The sequence below is a fragment of the Tauraco erythrolophus genome, chromosome 1 (genome assembly GCF_009769465.1).
Source record: "Tauraco erythrolophus isolate bTauEry1 chromosome 1, bTauEry1.pri, whole genome shotgun sequence".
Lineage (NCBI taxonomy): Eukaryota > Metazoa > Chordata > Aves > Musophagiformes > Musophagidae > Tauraco > Tauraco erythrolophus.
In genome coordinates, this window is record NC_141465.1 from 87,342,922 (window position 1) to 87,367,830 (window position 24,909).

General features: G+C 36.3%; 1 protein-coding gene across 2 annotated transcripts in view; it reads right to left on the reverse strand.

Moving 5' to 3' along the window:
* Positions 1-1,066: 1,066 nt before the first annotated feature.
* Positions 1,067-24,909, reverse strand: part of NDFIP2 (Nedd4 family interacting protein 2) — a 48,815-nt gene continuing 24,972 nt past the window's right edge. The window contains exons 4-9 of one of the 2 annotated variants that reach the window (XM_086611468.1): positions 23,830-23,889; positions 20,630-20,717; positions 11,420-11,544; positions 8,227-8,293; positions 4,485-4,590; positions 1,067-2,896 (exon numbers count right to left, since the gene is read on the reverse strand). In XM_086611468.1, coding sequence (XP_086467594.1) covers positions 4,487-4,590; positions 8,227-8,293; positions 11,420-11,544; positions 20,630-20,717; positions 23,830-23,889 — 444 coding nt within the window. In that variant the 3' untranslated portion in view covers positions 1,067-2,896; positions 4,485-4,486. The remainder of the gene's footprint in view (positions 2,897-4,484; positions 4,591-8,226; positions 8,294-11,419; positions 11,545-20,629; positions 20,718-23,829; positions 23,890-24,909) is intronic. The other variant, XM_086611458.1, reaches the window with a different exon arrangement.

Below are 24,909 nucleotides of genomic sequence, written 5' to 3' on the forward strand. Positions count from 1 at the left end.
GGAGGGAAGTAGTCTCAGAAAGATTAGGGTGCTGAAACCAAGTTAAAAGGTGTTGCAGGATGAGGACTATGTCCATACCCTAGGCAAGACAGCAAACTGACAGCTTGGAGACAACCTCCTCTCCTTAAGAGGACTGGAAGCATGAGCGATGGATAATTTCTGAAATGCGTCACAGGCTACTTGAATCATATTCAAGATGTCCATCATCCTGTGGTGTCCACATCAAAAAAAGTAGATGACAAAACTAAAGACATTACCTTCATGCCAGCTGCTCGAATAAAATGGAATTTTCTCTCCCTGTGTCCCCTCCCCCAGCTGTTTTTGCCCCAAACTTCAAAGCCTTATTCGCATTCAAACAAAATCTGTTTACAGTCAACTGCATTGATACTGGAGCTTCCTCCCCCTGCCCTGGACTAAGACACAAAGTAAAGCTGGCCAGGTGTCTCCAAACCACAGAGCCAGCTGCTCCTAACCAAGCTCACAGGAAATAGCAAGGAAAATATGCAGCATTTGACACATCTGGAATAGATTGCAGAGTCTTTGAAAACAGTGTCCCAATTCCCTTCCTCCTGCTGATGAGATTTCAGGCTATCAAACTGCTGCATCAACTATTGAGGATTAGATAACGTGTACACTTTTAACCCTACGTATTCCTTCTGTCCAGATAAGAGTTTTTCAAAGGAGTCCAGACAAAAAAAAAAAAACACAACACACCACAAAACCAAGTATCTGTATGAAGCTTTCTATAAAATGCAGTGGAGCAAACAGAAATAAACCAGCCAGAAGACCGCTACTTCATTTGGCAAAATTGATATAGCTGGAAAATAGTACTAGCTGATATCGGCAAACATAGAAAATGAATCAATATTGCATGCTTTGCACAGTTCTATTAACTCATTAAATTAAGTGTCCTTACAGTTTGTTGCCAAACATGAGATGAAGAGTAGAGAGGATTGGTTAGCATCTATTTCACCAAGTAATTTGTCTGTAATTCCACGCTGACACAAATATTGCAGTGTACATTTTTCAATGCAAAGTACAAAAAAAAACCCCAAAAGCCTAAGTCTTAATTAGCAAAACAAAGCAATGTTTTATTATCTGCTTCTTTTTCATATGGACAATGAATGCAAAAGAACACAGAAACAAACAGATTAAGTTTAGAAGGAAATCCCAATCGGATATTGAGTGTAGTACTTGATTTTATTCTTTGCATAAAAAGCTGGGAAGTGGAGGTGCCTGTAAAGTTTTAGTCACTTTCAGTATCTCTGAAAGATTAAGAAAATTAATAACGTGACCAGTTTACATATACATGTTTTAAACACTCATTATAGATACAAAACTGAATACAGCACTACCTTAAAACAACATAAACCTCACTGGTTTTAATGTTAGTAATAAAAAGGCAGAATTCTACTATAAAAAGAAAAACTGGAGGAAAGTATTTGTACTTTGTTTTTCCCCAAAGGTGCAACCAACAACCAATGTACTTTCACAACAAAGATTCCAGTTGTACAAAGGACTGAGATGTATTCTCCTACTTAAGGAGAAGCATAAATTCACAAACTGTAAAGGAAACCACACATGCATGAACAGTAGACAGTACCCCTTAAAGAGATGATATTTATAAGAAAGTAATGGTACACCTTAAATGAATACTGGGAGAAGTGCATCACACTTTTTCCACTTTCAGAGCCTTAAAAGTAAGATTTTTTTTTTTCCTTCATAGATTATTTCCAAAATTACCATACATTTAAATTAGTTTATGCTTAGGAAATGGCAAAGTATTTATTCTAAACAAGCGTTCTAAGATAGCTATATGAAATTTTTTTGAGAAGTCCTCAGGGTGGATGTTGCATTTATACTGAACTCAAGACTTCTCAAACAGAGCCAGTGTTACAACCCAGAGACTACATTTGCAATACTCTGTTTCAAGAACAAAGGTGCACCTACAAGGATCCAACCGTATAACCAAGGACTAATGATGTCAGGCTGTCCATCCCTGCTAACATGAACAAATTCTATCCTTTAATGGGATCATGCATACAAATAAAGGACTTTCAGGCTCAAGCCCAAATCAGTTAATAATAATTCATGAGAGGAAAGTTAGGATGAGACAAACAATTCAATGCCTTTACCTCCAAAATTACATCTAATAGTAACTATACCCTTAATGGCCAATTAACAAAGAAAATATGTACGTAGCTCTAAGATTAAACAAAATTTAGAGAATATGCTGTTACAAAATATATTTTGACATATTTCCTAAGAAGCAATTCAAACAGTCATCTATGCAGAGTTATTTACAGGGGACTTAAAGTGTAGTATCAGTTTTAAGCAAACCAGTACATTGGTTTGAATTTGATAAAATATTGGCAAATACAAGTTTGTGACAAGGAACTTCGAGTTTTAGTAAACTTAAAAATGTTCTACACAATCATTAGATGGATTGAAATCATACGAAAAACTGTCTGAACTGGTTAATCTGAATCATTTAATGCATTCCATTGTACTCAAAGATCAGATTAACAAGCTAGTGGTACATACACGCTGTGAAACAAGCTACCACTTAAAATCTTTCAGATACAACAAGCACAGATGAACCGAGTCTGACTGCACCTAATCTATACTAACAGGTGGTTCGTTCTTACTTCAATACTATCTTTTTAATAAGCACATATACCAATGTGCTAAAACAAAAAGGCAGCAATTATAAATATTTACTAGAATGACGGAACTGGCATTTGAGCATAAACCATCCGGTCATTCATTTTTGAAGCCGTATCTTCACTAATTTGTCTTCAGATTTTAGTAGTCTTCTATCCTAGTAACTCGGAGGGTTACAGATCATCTGGAAGTTTCACACTGGTATAGGAAAGGAATGTCTGTTCGATGCAGTCTGGAGATAAAGAAAGAGTTGTACTTCAGTTCATCACAGCGACTCACTCTAAGCAAATGTAGCTAACTGACATTAAACCCAGAAGCAGCAAAGCAGCAGCCTTTTTCCCCCACATCAGGATGGCAGAAGAAAGTGAAAACTTACTGCTATTTTGTTACAATTTCAAAAGAACATCTGAGAATATTTTTTAACTGTAGAGGTAATACTTGTTATTAAAACTAATAGTCACTGTAGAGGAAGTTACCTGTCCATGATTTAAGTGTGATAGCAATTAATTTGAACCTCCTGTTTCAGTACTTAAGGTGCTTCAAAAAAATAATATTTACACGTCCAGCTCTCTAAAAAACACTGCACATACTTTATTAGCCCACACATCCATCTTAGTGATGCTTATGGCTAAAGAAAAAATCCAAAGCCACTGAACTCACATAGGACAACTCATTAACTTCAGTTAATGTTGAATTAAATAGCGTTTTGTCCCAAAGCAGAATTTTAACTGCAGGAGAGCAAAGAATCCCAAACCACGTTATCCTACATTCATCATTCTCTTCAAGCTACAGTTTTCACATACCAATCAGCCCTAACAATTATTTTTTACATGGTATTTTTACACTTTATTGTACTGCAAGCTAACAGATATTTTCAGTCTTGTCTCTACAAATTTCGGTATTCTGAAGAGGTTACCATATTTCTAAAAAAAGGAGAGACATGTAACTACTGTAAAAAGGAAATGCTGCCACATAGATGCCAATTTAGGTTCTCCAATTTAGGAGAAAAGTTTCGAAAACCTGCTTCATTACAGTAAACAGCTCCTCAGGTCAAAATACATTATTTAAGCATTTTAAGTAAACTGCAGAGTAATGAAAACACTACAGTACTTATTTCTAGGCTTAAATTTATCTCGTCATGCAGTTGAGGAAAAAAAGTTGAACACAAATGGAGACCCTTGGTTTCAGTTACACAGTGAAGTCCAATAGATCCACCTAACGGATAAAAAGTATGGTGAAAATAAAAAAAAAAAAAAAAAAAAGAGCGTATATGTGCCAGACTGATTAGTCAGCTACCTGAAGGATATATAAAGCACATTGTGGTATACACAATAATCATACTTGTACATGACTGTCTTAATCCAGTTACGTGGAGAGAGACAATGCTCATCTCTTGTTTGCACGTTCAGACCCATGTCAATCAGATTTAATATGCAGGCAGATTAGTGCTTCCTAACTTGCTGACAACAGGTTGACTATTAAAACAAGTTTTCCAACACAAAAGACAGTATCCTGACAGGCAGCAGATACTGTTTCTTGCTTAGGAAAAACAACCGGTTCCTCCTAGTTTTTGTTACTGAACGTTAGTTCCAGGGAGGACTGGAGGGAACGAGGATGCATAATTTACTTTCAAGTTTCAAGACTTTAAGAGACTTCAGATATTTCCAAGTCCATGCAGAATATATACAACAGTCATGGCGGATGTTCAAAAACCATGCAAATTGTGTTTTGTGACAGAAGTTTGATTATTTATTTTTAATATAAGTATTTCATTCTTCTTTGTTTTCCTGGGAAAGATAAGATTGCTAAAAATTGCTTACCTTCAGTACAAGAAAAAAAATCTTGTTCTGTGAGCAGCTGCCATGCTTTCAGACATATTTCTGACTTTAAGATAATTAACAAAGCCTCGAAAGAACAGGAGGAGTCCTGAAAGTGTAGAAAATGCACAAAATGAAGTATATCAACCTAAGTACATGCTATCCCACACCCTTCTTCTTAAAATCATTTTTAAAAACCTAGATTATATTAAGTAAAGCAAGATCTTTACATATCAATCAAATTTCACAAGCAAGACTCCTGCTTTCATCTTGTGATATAAGGATATAGCCTTATGGAAGGCTTTTCCAAAATTTTACACTCGTTCTGGGGTTCAAGTATCATCTGATAAAAAGACTGCATGAAAACACTTAAAAGTAAGAAAAAAAAAAAAGAGAATAGAATTCTGAACTGAATTTTCAAGCTGAACATTCTTTTCAAGTACAATTCTTAAAATGAGTTACTAATATGTTAGAAGACTAGTCGAACCACAAAATGTACCTTCAGAAATGTATAAGATAAACATATTGCAAGTAAAAAGGGGAGGAGGGGAGATAGTTCAGATTGCTTTAGCAACAAGTCAAAAATAAATTATAGTAGATTATGGCTTAAGATTTAACCATCCAGGAAAATGCACCTATCCAAGAGGAGGAAGAAGAACAGTTGATTCAAAGAAAATTACTCAACATGTGTTACGATTACATTTTTTGGTCAACTCCACATTATGAATTATTTTTAAATATTTAAATTTAACTGCATTGGAAAGAATATTTCAGCTCTGACAAGAGGAACAAGAGATACAGAATAGTCTCTCAGAAGTTACAGTTGCAACAACAGAAATCACTAACATGATGTTGTCAATACTATTTTACCAATTCAGAGATTCACTGGACATCTGAACAAACAAACCCAGAAAAACACTTTGTTGCATAGTGGACACAGCTCTCTTGTCCATTTTCCTCCACTAAGTAAACTTCAAACAGATTAATCCATTCATCAGCTGGATCAGGGAGAATCCAACAGAGATAAAACAATCTGCCCAAAGAGCTGGGGGGTTGAAACCTGAATTCCACATCCAGTGGAGAAAAACACAAGCCTAGAGAACAATTCTCCTCAGTAAATGAACACAGAAGTACCATGAAGATATATGCTTATGTGTATATATACACATATGAATTAAGATTCCAAAGGTTCAAATGAAAATCTAAACTGAGGTTTAACAAGTTTAGCAAAGGATTTAATAATTTTCTCTTACATCCTAATGGTTAAACTGGTATTTTCCTACGTGATGTACTTTTTCTTCCTGCTGTCCTGGCTGAGATCCTGACTTTTTCCTGTGGTCATTTCTTCTCTAAATGTTTTTGCTCGTGATTTAACTTTTTGCTTTCTTAAACCAAAGCCTCATTAGGACAGACGTGCAAACAAAAAAAAAAAAACACAACAGAAAATGGTCTGATAACCAGTGGAACTTCGACCTAAGCCAGACACATTTCTGTGATTAAGGTGAATTCTGCACAGACAAGAAAGCAGCAAAATCTGGATCAAAAGTCTACTACAAAAGCTGCTACCCAGACATTACCAGAGACAGTCCCACGTTCAACTGAAAAGCAGCTGAAACAGCAAAAGGTGGGCAGGCAGCTCTTAAGGTGCTTGAAAGCATATTTTCGGCATTAGATGTGTTGGAAAACCAGTCCAAGTTCAACTCATATTTTATATTTCTCTGTTTAGGGAAGAAAAAAAAAACACCACACTTTCCATTGTGTTCCTCAAAAAGAAACACTGGCTAACATTTAAATTTAAAAATCAGAATTGTCTCTCTCCAATTTGTTCACTGTACATGACAGCTCCTTGGAAGTAGACCACTTCACTTTTCCGTGAAGCATGAGCAAATTTTTCCAGATGTTGAAAGAAGGGAAGGGAGCAGAAACAGATAGGTAAACACCAGAAGAGAGGAGAAGATGGCAACAGGTGGGCTCAAGTATGTCAAAAGTCTATGTAAAAGAAAGAATCCAACTCAGTTCATTCACTTCCGAAGAGACACAGGACACACTACTTTGTGTGCTCTCATGGGAAAGTTATCCGAAACAATGAAATACAGATCTGGTTGGCAGTGCTCCCGTGACTTGATAACACTCCTCCATGTCCTGCTAAGTAGCTCTGTTGCATTAAATCCTTCTATGGTGTTCTAGCAATCTCTATATATCCACTTTATCAGTTTAAAAACACTGTCGGCGTATTTCATGCAAAACATTCATAAGACAAGGGACTTCTGGATGCACACTGCATGCCTCTCAGTGCCTTTTATTCCAAGGCATATTACAAACCTTGTGAATTAAAGCAAAAGGAAAAAAAAAAAAATCAAAATCAAGCAGTTAAGACTGAAAATAAGGCTTTCCTAAATTTAACTGAGCTAAATTCTGAACAAGTGCTGCAAAAAACTAGTAAAAAGAGGAAGTACAAATGCACAGTTTTTTCTATAAACACAGTGGGGGAAAATGTTAGGGGAAGAACACACTATTTTCATTCAAGTGAAAAAAGGGTCAAACCTCAATCTCAGGCACCACAAGGGTTTGATTTAATTAAAGAGATTTATCTGGAGATGTTTGTACCTGTGAAGAGTCATTTCACTTCCTACTTGAATGCAATCACCTCAAACACGAAAGCATTCAAGGGACTGGTGCTGTGACACGTTAAACATTTGCTGTTTCTACATACCTCAAGCAACCAGGTGCACAACAGTCGAGCAAACTGAGCATTAAGTTTACCAAAAGGCAGACAGAGAAAGTTTTAGGTAACATCGTTTAAGCTTTCTGGCATTTCTTGTGAGATAAATAGCAAGTCACAAACAGCCAGGATCTGTGTCGGGGTTTTTTTTAGATTTACTCAAAATTTCGTTCTAGCATTTGCTGTCAGCCATTTGAGTCAACCGACCCAAAGGGAAGAGTGCCACCTACTGAACCAGCAACACTCTACTACGCTTCCAGAGCTAGAAAATAAAATGCATAGTAGCATCCACTTCTGCAAAAGAAAATAACTCCAGATTCAAATTACAAAATCCACTGTAGGAAAAAAAGGTTGGAGTTTGGTATATCCTAATTAGAAACAGACAGAGGAGCAGAATTTGATGCATGTAAGACTTTGAACACAGGCAGACAGACCTCTGAAGAGAAAGCTGACATCATGGGAGCACTGTGATCAGAAAGCATGAAGCCATTCTCTTGTCCGACTGAGAAACTACTGATGCAGTATGCATTTCAAAGGACTAGAAAAGGACATTTTGTGACCTATGCACAAGACAGCAGACTCCATCTTCCTAGGATCAGACACATTTCTTAAAATTTACTACTTGACATACAGGTTTATATGTGTAAGTACTACATATCACTCACTTCTCAGTATGTTCTCTACATAAAGCCAAAGTTTCGTTACATTGTTCTGTGTCCCTAGATCAGTAGAAGCAGTTTAAAACTCACAAATTAAAAGTCTCAGGTACATACATCATCACATATGCAGAAAAAAAATTTTTGAGCCCAAGGTTATTTGACTAGTCCACAGTTCTCACAATATCACCACTATAGTAACCAATAACCTCATGAATACTATGAAAATAAAAACACCACACAAAACTATTAGCTATGTGTTTTTCTTCAGCTGCTGAACATGTTACAGAATTCTTACTTACAATCAACATGATTCATCTTTAAGTACTTCCACATCAAAACAGAAATGTTTAAAACTGCCACTTACCAAGTACAAGAAATATCCACCAAAGCCAGTACTGTCCATTGAAATATCCAGTAAAGTAATCTGAAAACTGAAATTCATACACAAGGCTCAGCTGCAGTAAGACAGACGACTAAGACACATTTAATGTATTATGTAAATACAGAAAGCATAGAGCAAAAAGCAAATTTAAATAAAAGCAATATATTAAACTAAAATGCTAAACTTGTATTTGTGCATCCGTTTAATAGACAAATAACACTCCCAGTGTCAGTTGGTCTGTGGCAAGGTTATTTTCAAATCTCTAAAAATATATATATATATGAGTGTGTGTATATATACATATATAAAAAATAAGATACACATGTACATAAAAAACTTGTATTACTTGCGAGAATCATGCGATGTTTTCCATTATAATGAATCACCACTCGTCAATTTTCTTTTTTCCCCCCAATGCCTGCCATCCCAAACACATTACAGCAGCCTGCTGCTTTAGATATTAACACCAAAAGCCACATTAGTTTAATCTTATCAGACAGGGATGTTCTGCTGACCCCTCAAAAGAGGAGCTTTTGACCTTCTGTATACCCCCTACTGTTAATCGCTGCCAAGAATACCAGCCCCATAAAGACCCCCAACTCATTAAAGTCTTTTCATTTTCAAACCAGCACTCAGTTCCCAGCAGTGAGCTGAACGCAACTAAATGAACCTTGAAGTGGCATTTCAACTGTTCCTGTTAGTGACCATGGCAGACAGTTTTGTCCTCCCTGTGATGTGGGAGGCAGCTGGAGGGCAGGGTGTGATGGTATTGGAGACAGGTATCTGTGCTTTTACCAGACTCCAGACTGCATGCTTCACTGATAAAAAGGCTAATCAAATGCCTCCAAAACTCACATAAGAAGTAGGAATGGGGAGACGCGTGAAAAGTTGCCAGAAGGAATAAAATAACCTATTTAGTGGCTCTGCACGCTTTTCCTATGCTTCCCATCCAACTATCACTCAGGAGGTTTACTGCGTCCTGCCACAGTGTTTCTCATTTGCCATTTCTAGGATATTTCAGTAGTACTAACTAAGAAATCATGTAAATTTGTTTACTCTTTGAAAAGAAACGAGGAAAAAAAAAGGAAGAAGAGAGAATAGTGGGCCATATATGCAACCAGATAAAAATCCAAAACACTTAAAGAAGTCTAGACATAGTTGCTGCTTTTTTCTTCAAGTAATTGTACACTGAGATCCACATGTTTTCTCCAGAATAAAGCCAGCTCGTGAATTCTTTAAAGGTTTAATCTTGTACTGTATTCATTTCTATAGGCAATCAAGGAAAAAAAAGAATCAAAACCCAAAATTGCTAAGTTGAACGAAAGAATTGGTGCTTACATTATCCCTATATAAATGCTAGCCCTTCCATGATTCAGCAGAATAAGTATTTCTGATTTTGACATTTCATTAAAATATCAAATGAATACTCAATTCTCCAGAAGTTCACAACATTATTAATCCCACCTCACTTGATAGTCAGTATTTTCAATTCTCTAAACATATACCAACATACTTTTTTTTAAAGTTACAGTCTCATTTGATTGGAAAGAAGATTTACTGAAACCAGCAATTGAATACTGGTCTATATGCATTACTCTCACACTCTCTTTAGGCAGAAGCAGCCATGGCTGTAGAATTCCCCCAACAGGAAAACTGTGCTTTTGTTCTTTCCCCTCCACTCCCAGTAAAAACTGGTACAGAGAGAGCATATGTGAACTCGGACTGTTTAGACACTATATAAAGTTTTGTACTACTGGCCCTGAGTGAAAAAGGGCAGCACAAACCTTCAGAGGAGTTTGAAACAAAGGAACAGAACAATTTTGTGCACACATGCGTGCTTGTGTGTCACCATTAAAACAAAGCTGTCGACATACACCTTGTGAGCTTTCTGCTGTTGTCTCTAGAAAGGGAGACAAGACAGATAATCTTTACTATGAAAAAGCCCCATCCCTGAGGTCTTGGAATTGGTCAGCTCTAGTATTTTAAAATTAGTAACAGATTAGACAAAAGAATTTAAATATAGTCTAGAACACAGTAATTCCTCAAGGAAGTTTAGCATATGTTAATTTTTGTGTTTGTTATGAGCACATTTTTAAGCAAACAGAAATAACAAATGACACAATAAGCAAGTTCTGCCCTCTGTTTAGTATGCCTCAAGGGAAGCTGAAAACATCCCCAGTGAATGCATAGTTGAAAAATTCATGTCTTCTCACTCATTCCCTTAAGATAACTTCCTCCCCAAATCCTGAATTCCAACTAAATACACCAGAACCACATCTGGTCCAGTAGCATTCCTCAGCCCTGGGAAGGCAAAAAAACCCCAACAAAACCACCCTCAGCTCTAAGAAGGATGCAGGACATGTCCAGGAAGGACCATGCAATCTCTTCTCTCTACAGTGCTTGTACTACCGTGCAAAGAACAAATCAAGTTAAGTTACTAGCACACAGAAAAAAAAATTTCAGAATTGGCAGGGCATAGAAGATCACCAAGTTATCCAACATCTCTTTCTTCATTAGACAGGATGAGATTTTAAATGTCGTGTCTCAGACTTGTAGAATCCAAAACAAATCATTATGTTTCATCTAGCATCCACTTAGCCAAGTAACCTCCATTTGGCTAACATACCTTTCTGAAAAGTATCTAGTCTTGCAGTGAAAATGTCAAGAAATTGAGCATCTAAAATGGTAAAAACATGACTAATTTCATATTCAATTTTGATTTGATTCAGTATGCATCTTACAAAGAATAAAAGAATCAGATACAAGGAAGAAATGTTTTCTGATTTCTGCTCCCCCACCTCCCAGTAGGCTGAGCCATGTAGGAATCTTTCACGTAAGACACTATAATACCAGTGATATTTTCAGTACTTGCTCCACTTCTTCTGTATGCTTTTAAATGCTTGTGCAAATAATGAGTCATTCTGCATTTATTTTAGTAGAAGGATGAATGTAAAATGCTATGTCAGATGAAAATAGATTAAGCTTCACCATCAGTAAGCATATATGAATATACAGCAAGTAAATTCTCTACTCAAAGTTAGAGAAAATTCTAGGCACTCTGTTAAGCACTGGAATTTAATACACCCATTTTTAATTCCACTATTATATATCCTTGAAAAAATTGTTATGGTTTGGTTCTACAAACAGACTGTACAGTGTGAATCGAAAAACATACCCGTACAATGAGAATCCATTTGATCAGGGAGAGACCAAATCCACAGATTGCACCATACCTTCCAGCTATGGTATTTGTTATACAGAAGGATAAACAAAATCCAATCCAGTTGAAAATAAATGCCACTATAAAATAAAAGAAACAGCAGCTTCTGTTAATCTGTATAGCTAAGCAAACAGATTTAACACGAATTTCACTTTTAAACTAATAAGGACATGCTTACACGGTCAGTAATTCCCTTCCGGTAATTCAGGCTTTCAGACTGACTTTGAACCCAGACATTCCCCATGGTATAGTCACTTAATAACAAAGCAAATGGTAAACAGGCTGGAACCTACTACTTTAAACAAGAGAAAAATCCAACATAAAAGAACGTATTACATCACTACAGAAATCTAACCAGATGACACCGGACATGAAGGGTAAATGTAAACAAAGGACTATAACATACAAGACTTGGATTAAAACAAAGGGAAAAAAACAACCTTGCTACACTTTTATAACCAAAAAATAGTTATATGCACACATACGTGCATGTATCAAGGCTGCATATTCAGCTTTATCCAGTTTGGATCGAACAGAATAAAAGTATCCGCTCTTGCTCTGTAAACATAGTATAGAAATGCAGGTGAGTTGAGAAGCTGATGTTTCATTGGTTACTGTCTCCTCTTTTAGGTCTACATTCAAGCATAAGATATAAGAGCCTTGGAAGTTTTAAACAGAAGCTTAAGAAATCAAGAAACAAAAAGGACATTGAGCATAACCACCACTGGTACTTCAGTTAACACTTTTACACAACTCCCAGTAGTTTTACAACTTAAAGTTTCATATCCGCATATGTGCTTGGCTATTAACAACATCATCTGTATTGACTTCAGTTTGCATGCATTAGGTCAAACGTAGGAATTCCCAATCAGGTGATGTCCGAGCTTTGGGAGTAAGTGAAGGCAACTAAAAAGAAAACCACCAAACAGAAGAGCTGCAGGAGATGGTGGAAAAAGACAATTCAGGAGTTCTGGAAAGGACAAGACAGTGGAAAACCTAAAACATCAGGGAAGCCCACAGTAAACACACACACACACACACACACACAAAAAAAATCACTCAAGAAGCAAGCAGGAATGGAAGGCAGGGCAGAGGGGAACAACACTTCTGCACGCAAGTCTTTAGTGTATTAAATCCCCAAAGTTATGGAAAAAACAAAACTTACATAAAATTCAGACATTAAATCACCACAGGAAAAAAAAAAGTCTGTCTTTTTACTAAAAAGTTTTAACACTTACAGTAAAATATTAGGAACAGAAAATTGGTTAGTAATTTTCTTAAATAAAAGTCAATTTGGGAGGATAATCTATAAACAATCACTTTTTTTTGTAATTTTAAACCTTGTTACAACTCCTCCAACAATCCACATAAAGATGCAATGATGTGCCCACGAATGCAAAATTATTCTGTGAAACTGCAGTGGGATTCCAAGAATTGTAAAGAAATTGAAGTTCCAAAAGAAGTTTTGAAAGACTTTACATCAACACAGGTTTTTTTGTACAAGTGAGAAAACATCTTGCCTCGGACAGAACCATAGGTAACAGATGGTGGCAATGAGAAAGCTTGCTTTTATGCTAATTCCTATTTTATTTTTTTTTCATACCAAAACACAAAAAAAAACAGCCATAAAAACAAACAAAAAAAAAGACACCAACAAACAACTTTGAACAAACACTGATCCAAATTGGTATATGCAGAGAAAGAGAAGGGGGAAGAAAATTTAAAAAAAAAAAAAAAAAACCAAAACAAAACAAAACACCCACAAAATGAGAGACAGCATTTCTATTCCATAAGAACAACATTGTGAACCTAACATTTACCAGTCTTTCCAAAACACAAGAAAAGCACATACATTTGAGCAAGCCTGGATACATTGTTCTGAAAACAGATTTCCCCTATTTTAAGTAAGCTCTCCAAATCCACCACACTTCTAAGAGCAATGGAATTCAGAAGCTAGTTCTTCAAAGTATCTCTGTTCCCATCTCAGCTTACTCCTCTCTCCCTTCCTCCCCCCTACTCCAGCTACAAAGGGTGACTTCAACTGGGGCTCCAAAGACAGGACAGAAGATAGCCATGTTTCTAATGGACTATGCAGACTAGAGGAATTCCCAGAATACTTATAATTTTAACAGATATATAATAAAAAGCAAGGATTTTTGTAACACCTGAACTAATTTGTCCTTGCATTATAAAAATTAGAGATTTCCCAATCATAAAAATAGGAGGGGGAAAAAAATTAGTTCTTATAATCCAAGTTGAACACTGTCAATTCTACTCTCCTTTCAATTTGACCTAAAGGAATATTCAAAATAGAATCTACAGTGACTGGATGAGTATTAGGTGGACATTTAACACTAAGCTGCCTGCCCAACTCCTGAAGGTAAAGGCATCAGCATGTTCCAATGTTGTTCACAACAGCTTTTTTCCTTTAATCAGTATGCTGTTCCATCAAGTTACATAAGCAGACAAGGCAAGTGGGAAAGAAAAGGCATAAACTATACAGAAGTTGCAAACTATGTAAGTTCACACATCTCAACAGAACCACACGCAGAAGAAAAATCTCACTATTTAAGTATCTATCTATAACCATCCACTAGAAAAATTCTGCAGTGAGGACTTAATCAAAATTCCCTGTCTTCAGCAGTACGAGGAATGTATCACTTCAACCTCTGTAAAACCTAGGCAACATTTTAGGGAGATTGTCCCAACATTGCCTTGGTGCTGCAACATTTTACCAAACTTATTATTGTCCATCTCAATGTCTACATGTTTTCAGTCTTTCCCATTGCTTCTCTCTCACCTCCCCTCTGTCTTGTTGCTACTCTGAAAATCATTTTCATTGTGTCATTCTGGTTACAAAATCCATTCTTTTCTTTCAGAAATGCATGTCCAGCTTCTGAGCAGGCTGAAAATCTTCCAATTGTTTTTCTCCACATCAAGATTAGCCTCATCTACCTTCACTATCTTCTTCTATGATGATTTCCTTGTATATCTCTGCCAGTCATGCAAGCTGTCTGAGCTTTGTGGCCTATGCTGCACCTGGCAAGAGTTACTAATGTTATTTTCTGTGTAATTCCTGCCTCACCTAATTATTGCAATAGAAATCATCCGTAATTTTCATCCCTATAGTGCCACAGAGAAGCCACAGTACAAGTTTTTCCACCAAGCTGAGAGAGACAATACAACGGTAAGCTGAGAGACTAGTAAAAGGAAGGATTTACTATTTTTTCTAGATGTACCTACTTCCTTCTGTATCTACAGATACTAAGTCATTGTGTGAGCTTCTTGCTGCAACATACACAATCCTGCACTATTTGCCTGCATCCACCCACTTTCTGAAATATAAATGACACTGCTGTGTGTGTTCCTGGTCTGACATTAATATGGACTACCATAAAAAAGAAAGTCATTCCTAAAAATCAGATAGAAAGTCTAACCAGCATCTTAACTTTTGTTTGCCCATCCTCTTCACGCAGCCAGGTTCTATGTTCATGTTCTAGACACCCACTGCAAGACTAACCACTCTGCAGCAAGAATTGTTTCCTATCCCAGAGATTGCTAGCGTTTGGATTCATACGTGAGCCCGACTTTCAACTATTGTCCTTTCTTTTAATAAATTTCAGATATCTAGACGAAACTCACAGTGACTGCATTGGCACCATGATTTCTTCTTTGCTACTCTAACATCATACACACAAGTGAGACTGATAAAACTAAGATTTTTTGAGTTTTAGAAATTCCTGAAGTGATAACAAGAGGAGACAGTGTGTTACTATATTAACGTAATTCACATAAAAATAATACAACCATTAGAGTTATTTCCTCCTGACAACAAAACTCATAATGAAAAATAGGTAAGAAGGAGGAGGGTCTTTTTAAACAAAAAGTCTTCTTGATATCCAATGTAGCACTTACAACAATTATGTTGCACTTTTCTTTCTCTTTATGGTTTGCAGTAAGATAACCCTGGCTAAAATACTTAGCACAGGATGTTCTAAATGTCGTATAAGTCTTAGAAACTGACATGTAAAGTAACGTTATCCATCAGCTATTTCCACACCCAAAGCCGTCTTCTGAGGGGTAGTGGTCAGCATAGGATTTTTCATCTCAAAAGTTAAAGTTAGAAATCAAAAGTCTTATCTGTCAGCAATTCCAAAGAAGCTGGAGTAAAACAATTCAAACTGGTTTTGACAAACAAGCTTATATACATTGCTGTTCTTCATTCTCCAATAACTACAGGGGCAATGCAAAGATGATGTATGAAGCTGTACTTTGCCATTAATATTTTATTAATTCATGCCTGCTTTTTGTCAGCGTGCATTAAGATGCAAAGCAATATTGACACATCTTTTCATTCTACTCTCACAATTTACAGTTAACGAAGTTTTCACGTTATAAAGCAATCTCATGCAAAGGTTTTGAGTTGTACATTTTGCAACACATCAGAAGATGCAACAATAATCACAAGCATACTAGAACAAATCTGCTTTTTCCTCAGTTGTTCTTGCACTTCACTTGCTAATCTTTTTCACTTAGCTTTCCATAGCTACACATTAATCACCTGTCTTAAGCTTATATTCAGTATCATGAAAAAAGCCACCAAACTTGATCTGAAAATCTAGATTCGTTCCAAATTTTAACCATGGCTCAATCCTGTGATAAGTATATAATGACAACTATATATAAAAAAGCAACCATGCTCAGTTACATCCTTTATTCCCTGATTTGCTTGTCTAATGACTTATTCTTTTAATATACTGCAAACATCAAAAAGCTTCATGTTTCACACCTGGCCTAGGTTTACTGAGCACACTGCAATAAATAATACTTTCCAGATCTTCACGCACTATTAGAAATTTTTCTTCCCATTCCTGCATAGAATTTAATCCATTCTTGAACTGGGACACATTTTTGCTCCTTCCTGAGGGGCTCCCCTGACGTCTCATGACGATCACTAGAAGAATTTGCTATCAACTTCAACAGACAATTTTATTTTTTTTTCCTACTCAGTGATGAATGTTCAAACACTTCGCTAGGTAATTTATTTCTACTGCTTCATTACCCTTGTTGGTAAACTCTGCTTCCAATTATTTTGTATTATATCCAACATGTATGGAGAAACCATGTAAGTCAAATTATTTTCGCATAAAGAAGGAAGGTAAGTGATTGTATACAAAGGTCAGCCAGGCTCCTCTGATAACCAGAGGGAATCAAGCACTCCCAAAAAAGATCCTTTATCTCCTTCCAACATGTGCAATTTCAGTCAAATGACTTCCCCTCAGCTTCTCTTGCATGACTAAGGGAAAACTGGATAACAGTCGTGATGTGGACAAACAGAAGTCAGGTTTCCTAAATTCACACAGACGAATCCTTCCACTAGAAATTTAGACCATGCTTACCGCTCCTTGGGAAGCGTACAACAGGAGGCTGTGCTAACCCTGACCTTGTGCTACAACTCTGCCTTCCAGTTTGTGCCCACTTGAAACTCCCTAAGTACATATCCTAGCTTGCGTGCAGTTTGCTGACTGACTGAAGCATCTAAAAGAGCTTTGAAAATCATGTGAATACTACTTTACAGAATTTTGGTATCGTTATTATCTGTGCCAATATAGCATCTGGGACAACATTTACACTTACATTTCTCTACATCGTGAGATTTTATTGGTGTGAGTTGTACACGCAGTGTTTAAATTGCCCATTCAAAAAGAACAAATCAGATCTCCATATGAGAACTTAAACTTCGGCTGTATAAGCAAACAATTTTCTCCACTTCTTCCTTCTCATCCGTGAAGTTCAAATTAATATTCATTTTTCCTAGGGGGCAGGGACAACCCAAAACTCCCTTCCATGGTTTCACAGAATCCAGGTGAGCTCTGCAATTCCTTTTGGGGCCCACAGGTGAAAAGGGTGGTTGGTATTTCCAAAGCACTCCTTATATATAAGGGAAAATCATATAAGCCTTTTATTACTGCCCAAAACACCTCCTTTACGTAACCAACCAGGATGAACCAATCAGACACAATTCAAAAGACTTCCACTACAGGTAGACTAAGCATGAAAACCAAACACTTTGGGTCGTGACAGTTACTTGCTCTATAGCCATTACAGCTGTCTTCAAAATAGAAAGAACCAGCTCAAAAATTCCTTTTGTTATGCATACCAAAAAAAAACCACAACAAAACAAAACAAAAAATCCCCCACACAACAAAACAACACCACCTCTGAGAAACTCACCTATTAACAACTTCCTCTGGCATTCTGAGAAGTTTATACTATGCTGCATAAGGCACAGTTCACTTAAAAATATATAATAGAAAAAAAGACTTCAAGTGGTCTGATAGCAAAATTTGCTGCATTTTGCATTAATAGCAAAATTAATATATTCACTAATACATTCATTTACCTCAAAATCAGAAAGTGACAAACACCAGACCTGACCATTAATTAGAGAGCAGATTGTTTGCTCACCAACATAATCATAAATTTCAAGAGCAACACCAATTTCTTAACACATGTGATTTCACCATGTTAAAAAAAAAAAAGGTTGTTTACCAAATTTTTCTAATAAGTTTCCGAATCAAGTACTAGAGCAAAAAACCCACCCGTTGACGCAAAGGACTTTTATTCCTTAGAGTATGTTCTCTCATTCTATTTAGTTATACTAAACAGAACAGTACTTTACAACTTAGACAGGAAACAGGTTGGTAACTTGCATGCACCAAGCTCCTAAAACAAACAGATCTGGCCACTAGACGGCCTCAAGACAGCAATTTCATGCAACTTGGGCAGCTACCACTAGATGGTAGCTACGTATCGCTAGTTGCTTGCAATACGCAGGTAAGCTCAGTAAAAAGCTTTGTTTATTATACTTCAGTTGAATAAAATGAAATTAAGACAAGCTAACTTCACTGTTTTATATTTCAAACAAAGGCAGCCTGCTCCTCCCTGCCCCAAGATCTTTCTACGAACGCTGGACATAACAGCCACAGGAGGAGGTGGGAGAGCACATCTGGAACGAGTCATTCTTTCCATGCTCCTCTCACTATAGCACAGTTCCTGACACTGTTCTCTTGCATTTCAACTAAGTGAGGGAACTTATTCTAGGCTCTCTGTGATCTGCCACCTCTACCTGCAGCATTTGAACATATCTCACCCTGAAAAAACCCAAGAGATAGCCATACTGTAAACTTCATTTTAATTCCTGTTCTCTTAAATCTACATATATCCATTTTATGGAGACTTTTATCTACTTATTAGAGGGACAGGAATACACCACCCACTATTTAAACCTAGTCTTATGAAGTTAAGCTCATTTTTCATTTAGTTCTCCAATTTCCCTAAGAAAAACTACTGAAAATTAGTATTACAGGTCTATAAATGCTGTAAGTTTTTGTGAACTCCTCATACTATGAACACAAACACCACGTGAACTTCATCAATTTCCATAAGTAACCAGTATCTATGACAGCCAACACAGATTCCAATTCAGCATACAATTGCATAAATATCTTGCAATGTGTAAGCACTTGTTTCATGCTTTCATTCATAGGCGAGTAAAGTTGGCAGTAACAGTCCCAGAATCATCAAGAAAAAGTGTGAGCTACAGAGTGATTTTGTCAAATGTGTGACAGTAGTGCTCTGTGCAGTCACGCTCAGCTAAACAGCTATTGGAAGAGAAAGCTGCCAGTTTATCCAGGTAAACGTCTGCAATCTTTAAAGGTGTACACAAGGTCCTGGGCATGTAGTTTTGGCCGACTGCTTCTCAGTATCATTGCAGTGTTTCTGGAGTCTTTGATTCCAGTTCAGCTTCTGCATAGCAGGATTTTTTTCTACTGTGCTCCTAGCTGCAAGCTAACAAGTCTGTTTTCAGCTGTGATTTTAAGGACTTAAAACATATTCAACAATCCACTTGACCTCCAAGTGCAGTGCTGATGAAGGCCTGAACCAGGGTTTAAAAGCAAGAACAAGTTCACACAATACAGAATCTAAATAGGTTGACGTACAACAAGATGTAGCACATAGGGCAGAGGAAAAAAAGGAAATTAAAAACCAAGCCATACCATTTTTTTCCCCCCCAAGAATACATACCCTTTTTACGGTCCAACTACAGAAAGAGCTCAGACTACAAAACTCACTTTTTTACCCTGTATATGTACTTATATATTTGCTACGTGAGGTAGACATATATTTTTATCCCAAGATGCAAACGCCTTATTATCTTTGTACATTGCATGTCAACATGAAAAAAACTTCTGTGAAAGTTCCATAACCTGCACCTGTAACAGTTACATGAAGAGACTGTGGAAGACATTGAAGAAAAAGGAACTAAGATGAGGTCTCAGTTTAAAGACATAAAGGAGCTTTCAGTGACTAAACAATCAGCTTTCATCCTGATGAATACTGAAAAGAACAGCTACATCCCCAACACCAAGTTCCATCCAGGTTGCCAAACACGTTTATTTCAGAAATGGAAAATATCATCAGAAACTAGAAAGAAATACGCGAATGGCAAAACAGAAGCAGTTTGTTTCCAGAAGTAACTTATAGTGGCTAAATCTAATTTTGCTCGATGCAGTACTTAAGACACAGGATAAAGCATGCACAGCGCGCTCACGCAGTACCTGAAGAAGTGCTACGGTAGTGCTGGTTGCAATCAGGCGTTACCTGAAGACAGCACATTTTTATATGCTAGTGGTTAGTTCAACCTGAAAATGAGCATGGTTGGATTTGTTCCAAAAATCCACCCACAGATATTTAATTCACTACATTAACACCAGCAAATTTTATATGGCACATCATTTCTCTCTCTAATTTTTTTTCTACTTAAAAATTGATTGCCAGATTTCTGGGATCCAGTCTTTAATTCAAGTTGTTAGGTCAGCTAGAAGATAACAGAATTTCCCAATTCACAGTTAACAGCGCAGCCTTGTTATGCCTCAAAACATTTACTGTGATTTTGCCACATCTGTGACAGATGCTACAGAAAAAAAAGCACAACATATTTGCTACATCTGGAACAGGAAGTGTTTATATCTGCGTACAGGTAAAAAAAATCCATTCGTTAGAGTACATTAATGCAGTTTATCACAGCTATCTTTTATATTCCATAGAAAAAAGGTACAATTAAGATATACCTCAGTAGGTCTGGGATACAAGATAACTTACTGAAAAATGCCAACATGAAGATGCCATCATTGCCCACTCTAAGCTGATCTGCATCACTGAAATCATCCCGTGGTGGATACTCTTCTTCCTGGATTTACAGGTTAGTGATAATTTAGTGAAAAGTTTATTTTAGAATAACTATCTGTAGGATTAAAGTATTAATTATGTTTCTAAAGCTAGAAGAAAATTGACATTTCTGTAACACGCCAACATCAAGGAAATTTAAAAGAAAAATAATTCATGTCTGTAAACCAAGTCTTATTTTTTGCTTATATTGACAGAGCCCAAATTCACCTGAAAAGTTTCTGTAGAAGATATGTACATACTACCTATTCATCTTAAATGAAGCCAGAAATTATTTCAGATTAGTACTTTGACAATCAAAACCAACAGAAAGCTTTTTTTACTATAACTATCTTGATATGCTACCAAGCTATTAAATATTTTTCTGAAAAATCATAATGTAGTATGTTCTATTTTTTCCAGCCAGAAAAGTCTTTTAAAGCTTCACAAAATACAGAATTAAGTTTTAAAATAAGGTTAGTATCTTAAAATAAATTGCTGATGCAATATGACTATCCTATATCCCACAGAAAAACGTATGCAAAGCAAAGAAAACCTCTACGGACACCAGAGGGCGCGAGCACATTAAAAGTGTTTAAAAGTCTGCTAAATTCAAAAAGCACAGTACTTAAAGTCAAACAGAAGTAAACAGATGTCAGTCAAAACGATCCAAAGGTTTCTCCCATTGTATCAAAATACTAGATCTTAAAATACTGAAAGTAGGAGTTGGGTTTTTTCCCCTCTGTACTTGATTTTCAACAGAACTCGGCAGATCTTACTTATGCAGTCCTGTGCACAAGTAAAACACTGCTGCAACTGTATACCGGGAAATGCAAAAGTTCTCATGATGGCAGCAGTTACTAAAGAGAGCCTGATGAAAACGGCAAAACCAGTTAAACACACCATTTTTATACTCAAATGAGTAACATCAAAACAATTCAGGATGATGCAAGTTAAATAATGCTGCCAGTAGCAGCAGTAATACGGTCTAGACATGAGCCCAAGTAACATTCTTTCCCTGTTTTTTTCTCCAATTAATATATTAGAATTGATATAAGAAGTGACCTATTAAAAAAAATGAAATCAAAGGAGATTAGTTCAAATGAGATGTACATAGCTGTTTCACCCACAGCAAACTACTGAAATAATGTACTTTTGATTTTAACATACTATTCAGTCACTGTACGAAATGTTGTTTTGTATAATAAGTTCATAACTAAAAGGGCATTAAACAATCACAGTGATCTAAAGCTCTTATGTGATTGACACATTCACCTTTGTCAACATAGCAAAATAATTTACCAGGGTATGGTGATTATTGTTAAAAATGTGCTAGAACAAACGACACCAACTCAAGGTAACCAGTATTACTCTTCATAACATAGCCATGAAATTCCAGCTGTGCTATTTCATTTCAGATTAACTATCAGATAAATTACTTCAAAAACACTGCTATTCACATAGATGATACCTGGGAAAGCACAAAGCACTAGCTGAACAACAATCTTAAGGAGCTATAACTCGACTCTGCATAATTTCAGATGTCCCTAAACAGCCATCTTAAGGGACTATGAAAGCATTAGTTGATGGAGCTCAACTTTGCTGCAGCTACAAGACTGATGAGAGAGGAGGGAAGGGCGGGCTACATTGGAATGTGCTGATCTCCAAAAAGTATGTCACAAAAGTTCCTTTACCAGTCAGGACAGAAAAAAAAATACTTTCAATTTTAATTTCTGAAGGTCTATAAAACCCCATATACAATAATTTTTTGGACTTTTTTTAAACTGTCTGCTAAATACTGTGCCTCATACTAGCATTCCAAATCATTTGGTGAATTACACTCTATGCAAAATGTTGCTTCAGAATAAGAAAATTTTGCTCAACTAAATTGACAAGTTTAGCAGGTTCCTCTATATGCACAGCCTTCTCTAAGGCTTACATGTGTGAGAAACACAGGTGAATATATAACCCAGGGATATGAGAGCAGACATATTGCAACAGTGCCTACTTGCAGAAGTGTGAACAAGTGGTAATGTATCACACTCCACGTCAAGAGGGAATTATATTAAACCAAGTTCTATTTACTGTCTCCAAAAATCAGCATATGAAAGTTATCAGAAGGTTTAAGGAAGAGTTTCCTGCGCTTAAATCATGTTCAGCCCCTATCTACATCATTTAGTATGACGTGGTTTTATCACCAGTCCTGCAGACAGAAGACACTAACTTGCCACTGCTCCAGCCCCACTAATATCAGCTGTCTTTCACGGCGTTCTCATTTGATCTAGTTGGTGTCAAAAATATAATTGTTTGCCACCATTCATTGGGGAACGAAAAGGAACAATGAAGAAAGATTGTCCTCTCTGCTGATGCTTAGAACTAAACATAATTTCATAGCAATCCTATTAGACATTGACATTTTTATCAATGAGAATAATTATATTTTTTAATGTATATATTTTAATGAAAAGAATGTCATATGACAGCACACACAAATCCATAGAATATGTAATACTTGCATATCTCATACTGATTTTTGACAAATTTAGACATGTTAAGGATCACGGACAGTGTTTCTTGTTTGCTAAATATGCTGCAATCTGTATAAACAGAAAACTTATTGTTCCTATGACCAGGGAAACATCTACAGCAAGAGGTATTATGAACATAAATAGCATGTATCAGAGTAACTTCTTTAAGCAAAAGAACATCAAATGGTATACTGTATCTATTGAATCTGTTGATCTATTGTATCAAACCTGCTAAATCCTCTGAAACAACAGTGCTTTGCAGTATTCTGCAAAAAGAGGACTGGTTTTGCCCCCAATGTTTTTTAACTTCTTTCAAATCAAAACTTAGTATGCATATCGTGAGGCAACCACCTTTAATTAAATAGTGAGTTTTCAAGAACCTCCTGGATATCTAAACTGATATAACTCTTCTCAACGCAGTGGATTTACAGAGAAAAACTTCTGAGGAAAGGGTCAAATTACTTAACAAACCCCCTAAATTATATCTTCAGCGTACAAAACAATACGGAGCAGTTTATGGTGGGGGAAAAAGGCACAATGAACTCCAGAAGCATTTATTTGCCAGCAGGAAAATTCATAAAGTCTAAACTAGAGAGAACTGTACCATACCTCTGGACGACTGAGGAATATTTCATCAAACAGACTCCTAGACTCCCTAAACTGGGCGTGCTAAGCATGTGAAAACAGAAAAACATAAGACAAATGCAACTGAAAAGCATTAAGTAAAAGCAATTCATTGCAACATACAAGTCATTTAACTGTTAGTAGTATTTTTGTCCATTTAAATTAACCTTTCAAAAAAGACCTTGAGAATTTGAAAACACCAAAAGCAAGGGTAGCTCATGCTATTACTACTCATGACATAGGGCTGCTACAATTTATTTGATACCTTGAGTTATCTGGGTGCACTTGAAAGAAATAAATATTTATGCACAATGTATTCTTGTAAGACAAACTACACAAAGGACTACAAAACAAGTACTGAAAGTTTCAGTAAATGTTTCGTTTAGATTGTACAATCTGTGTATGCAGGGTCTATGATGAAATCTTTACTATAATCACACTAATTTTTTTTTAAGATCCCTACATAAGTCAGGGGAAAAAATATGAAAGCTGTTTAATAAACGTGCTGCCTTTTTATATCATTTTCTTCTCTTTTGCTCAATGAGTAGGTTTGTAGAAGCCTTTGCTGCATGCTTTGGACTATACCATGAAACAATTATCAGCTTCATGTATCACTCGAAGTAACATAAGGACATTTAACTTTTTCCAACTGTTCATATTATTGCAGCGAAGTGGCAATATATCCTCATTTTACAAGTAAGAAACTAGAGGCACAGATCATATCAGATTTCACATTCTTAAGAGCACTAATTTCGTAAGGCTGAAAATAAAAACTAAAAAAACTACTCATTATATTGTTTGTGTATGTTTTGCAAAGTATGTAATATACAAGTCAGATACTGCCTGCAGCTGTTGCTGCTTGCCATCTCCAAGACAGTGAAAGTGAGGAAACAACTACATACCAGTAGAGCAAAGTTTAAGTGACTTATCTGTTCTTCCACAGGTATTCAGAGCTAAGGATCAAAATCCTTCCCCTCAAGATGGCAAACCACCACTGTAACCATAACAAAACCTTTCTTTCTTATTCCAGTCATCTGCCACATTAAAACAGTCTTATTACACAGT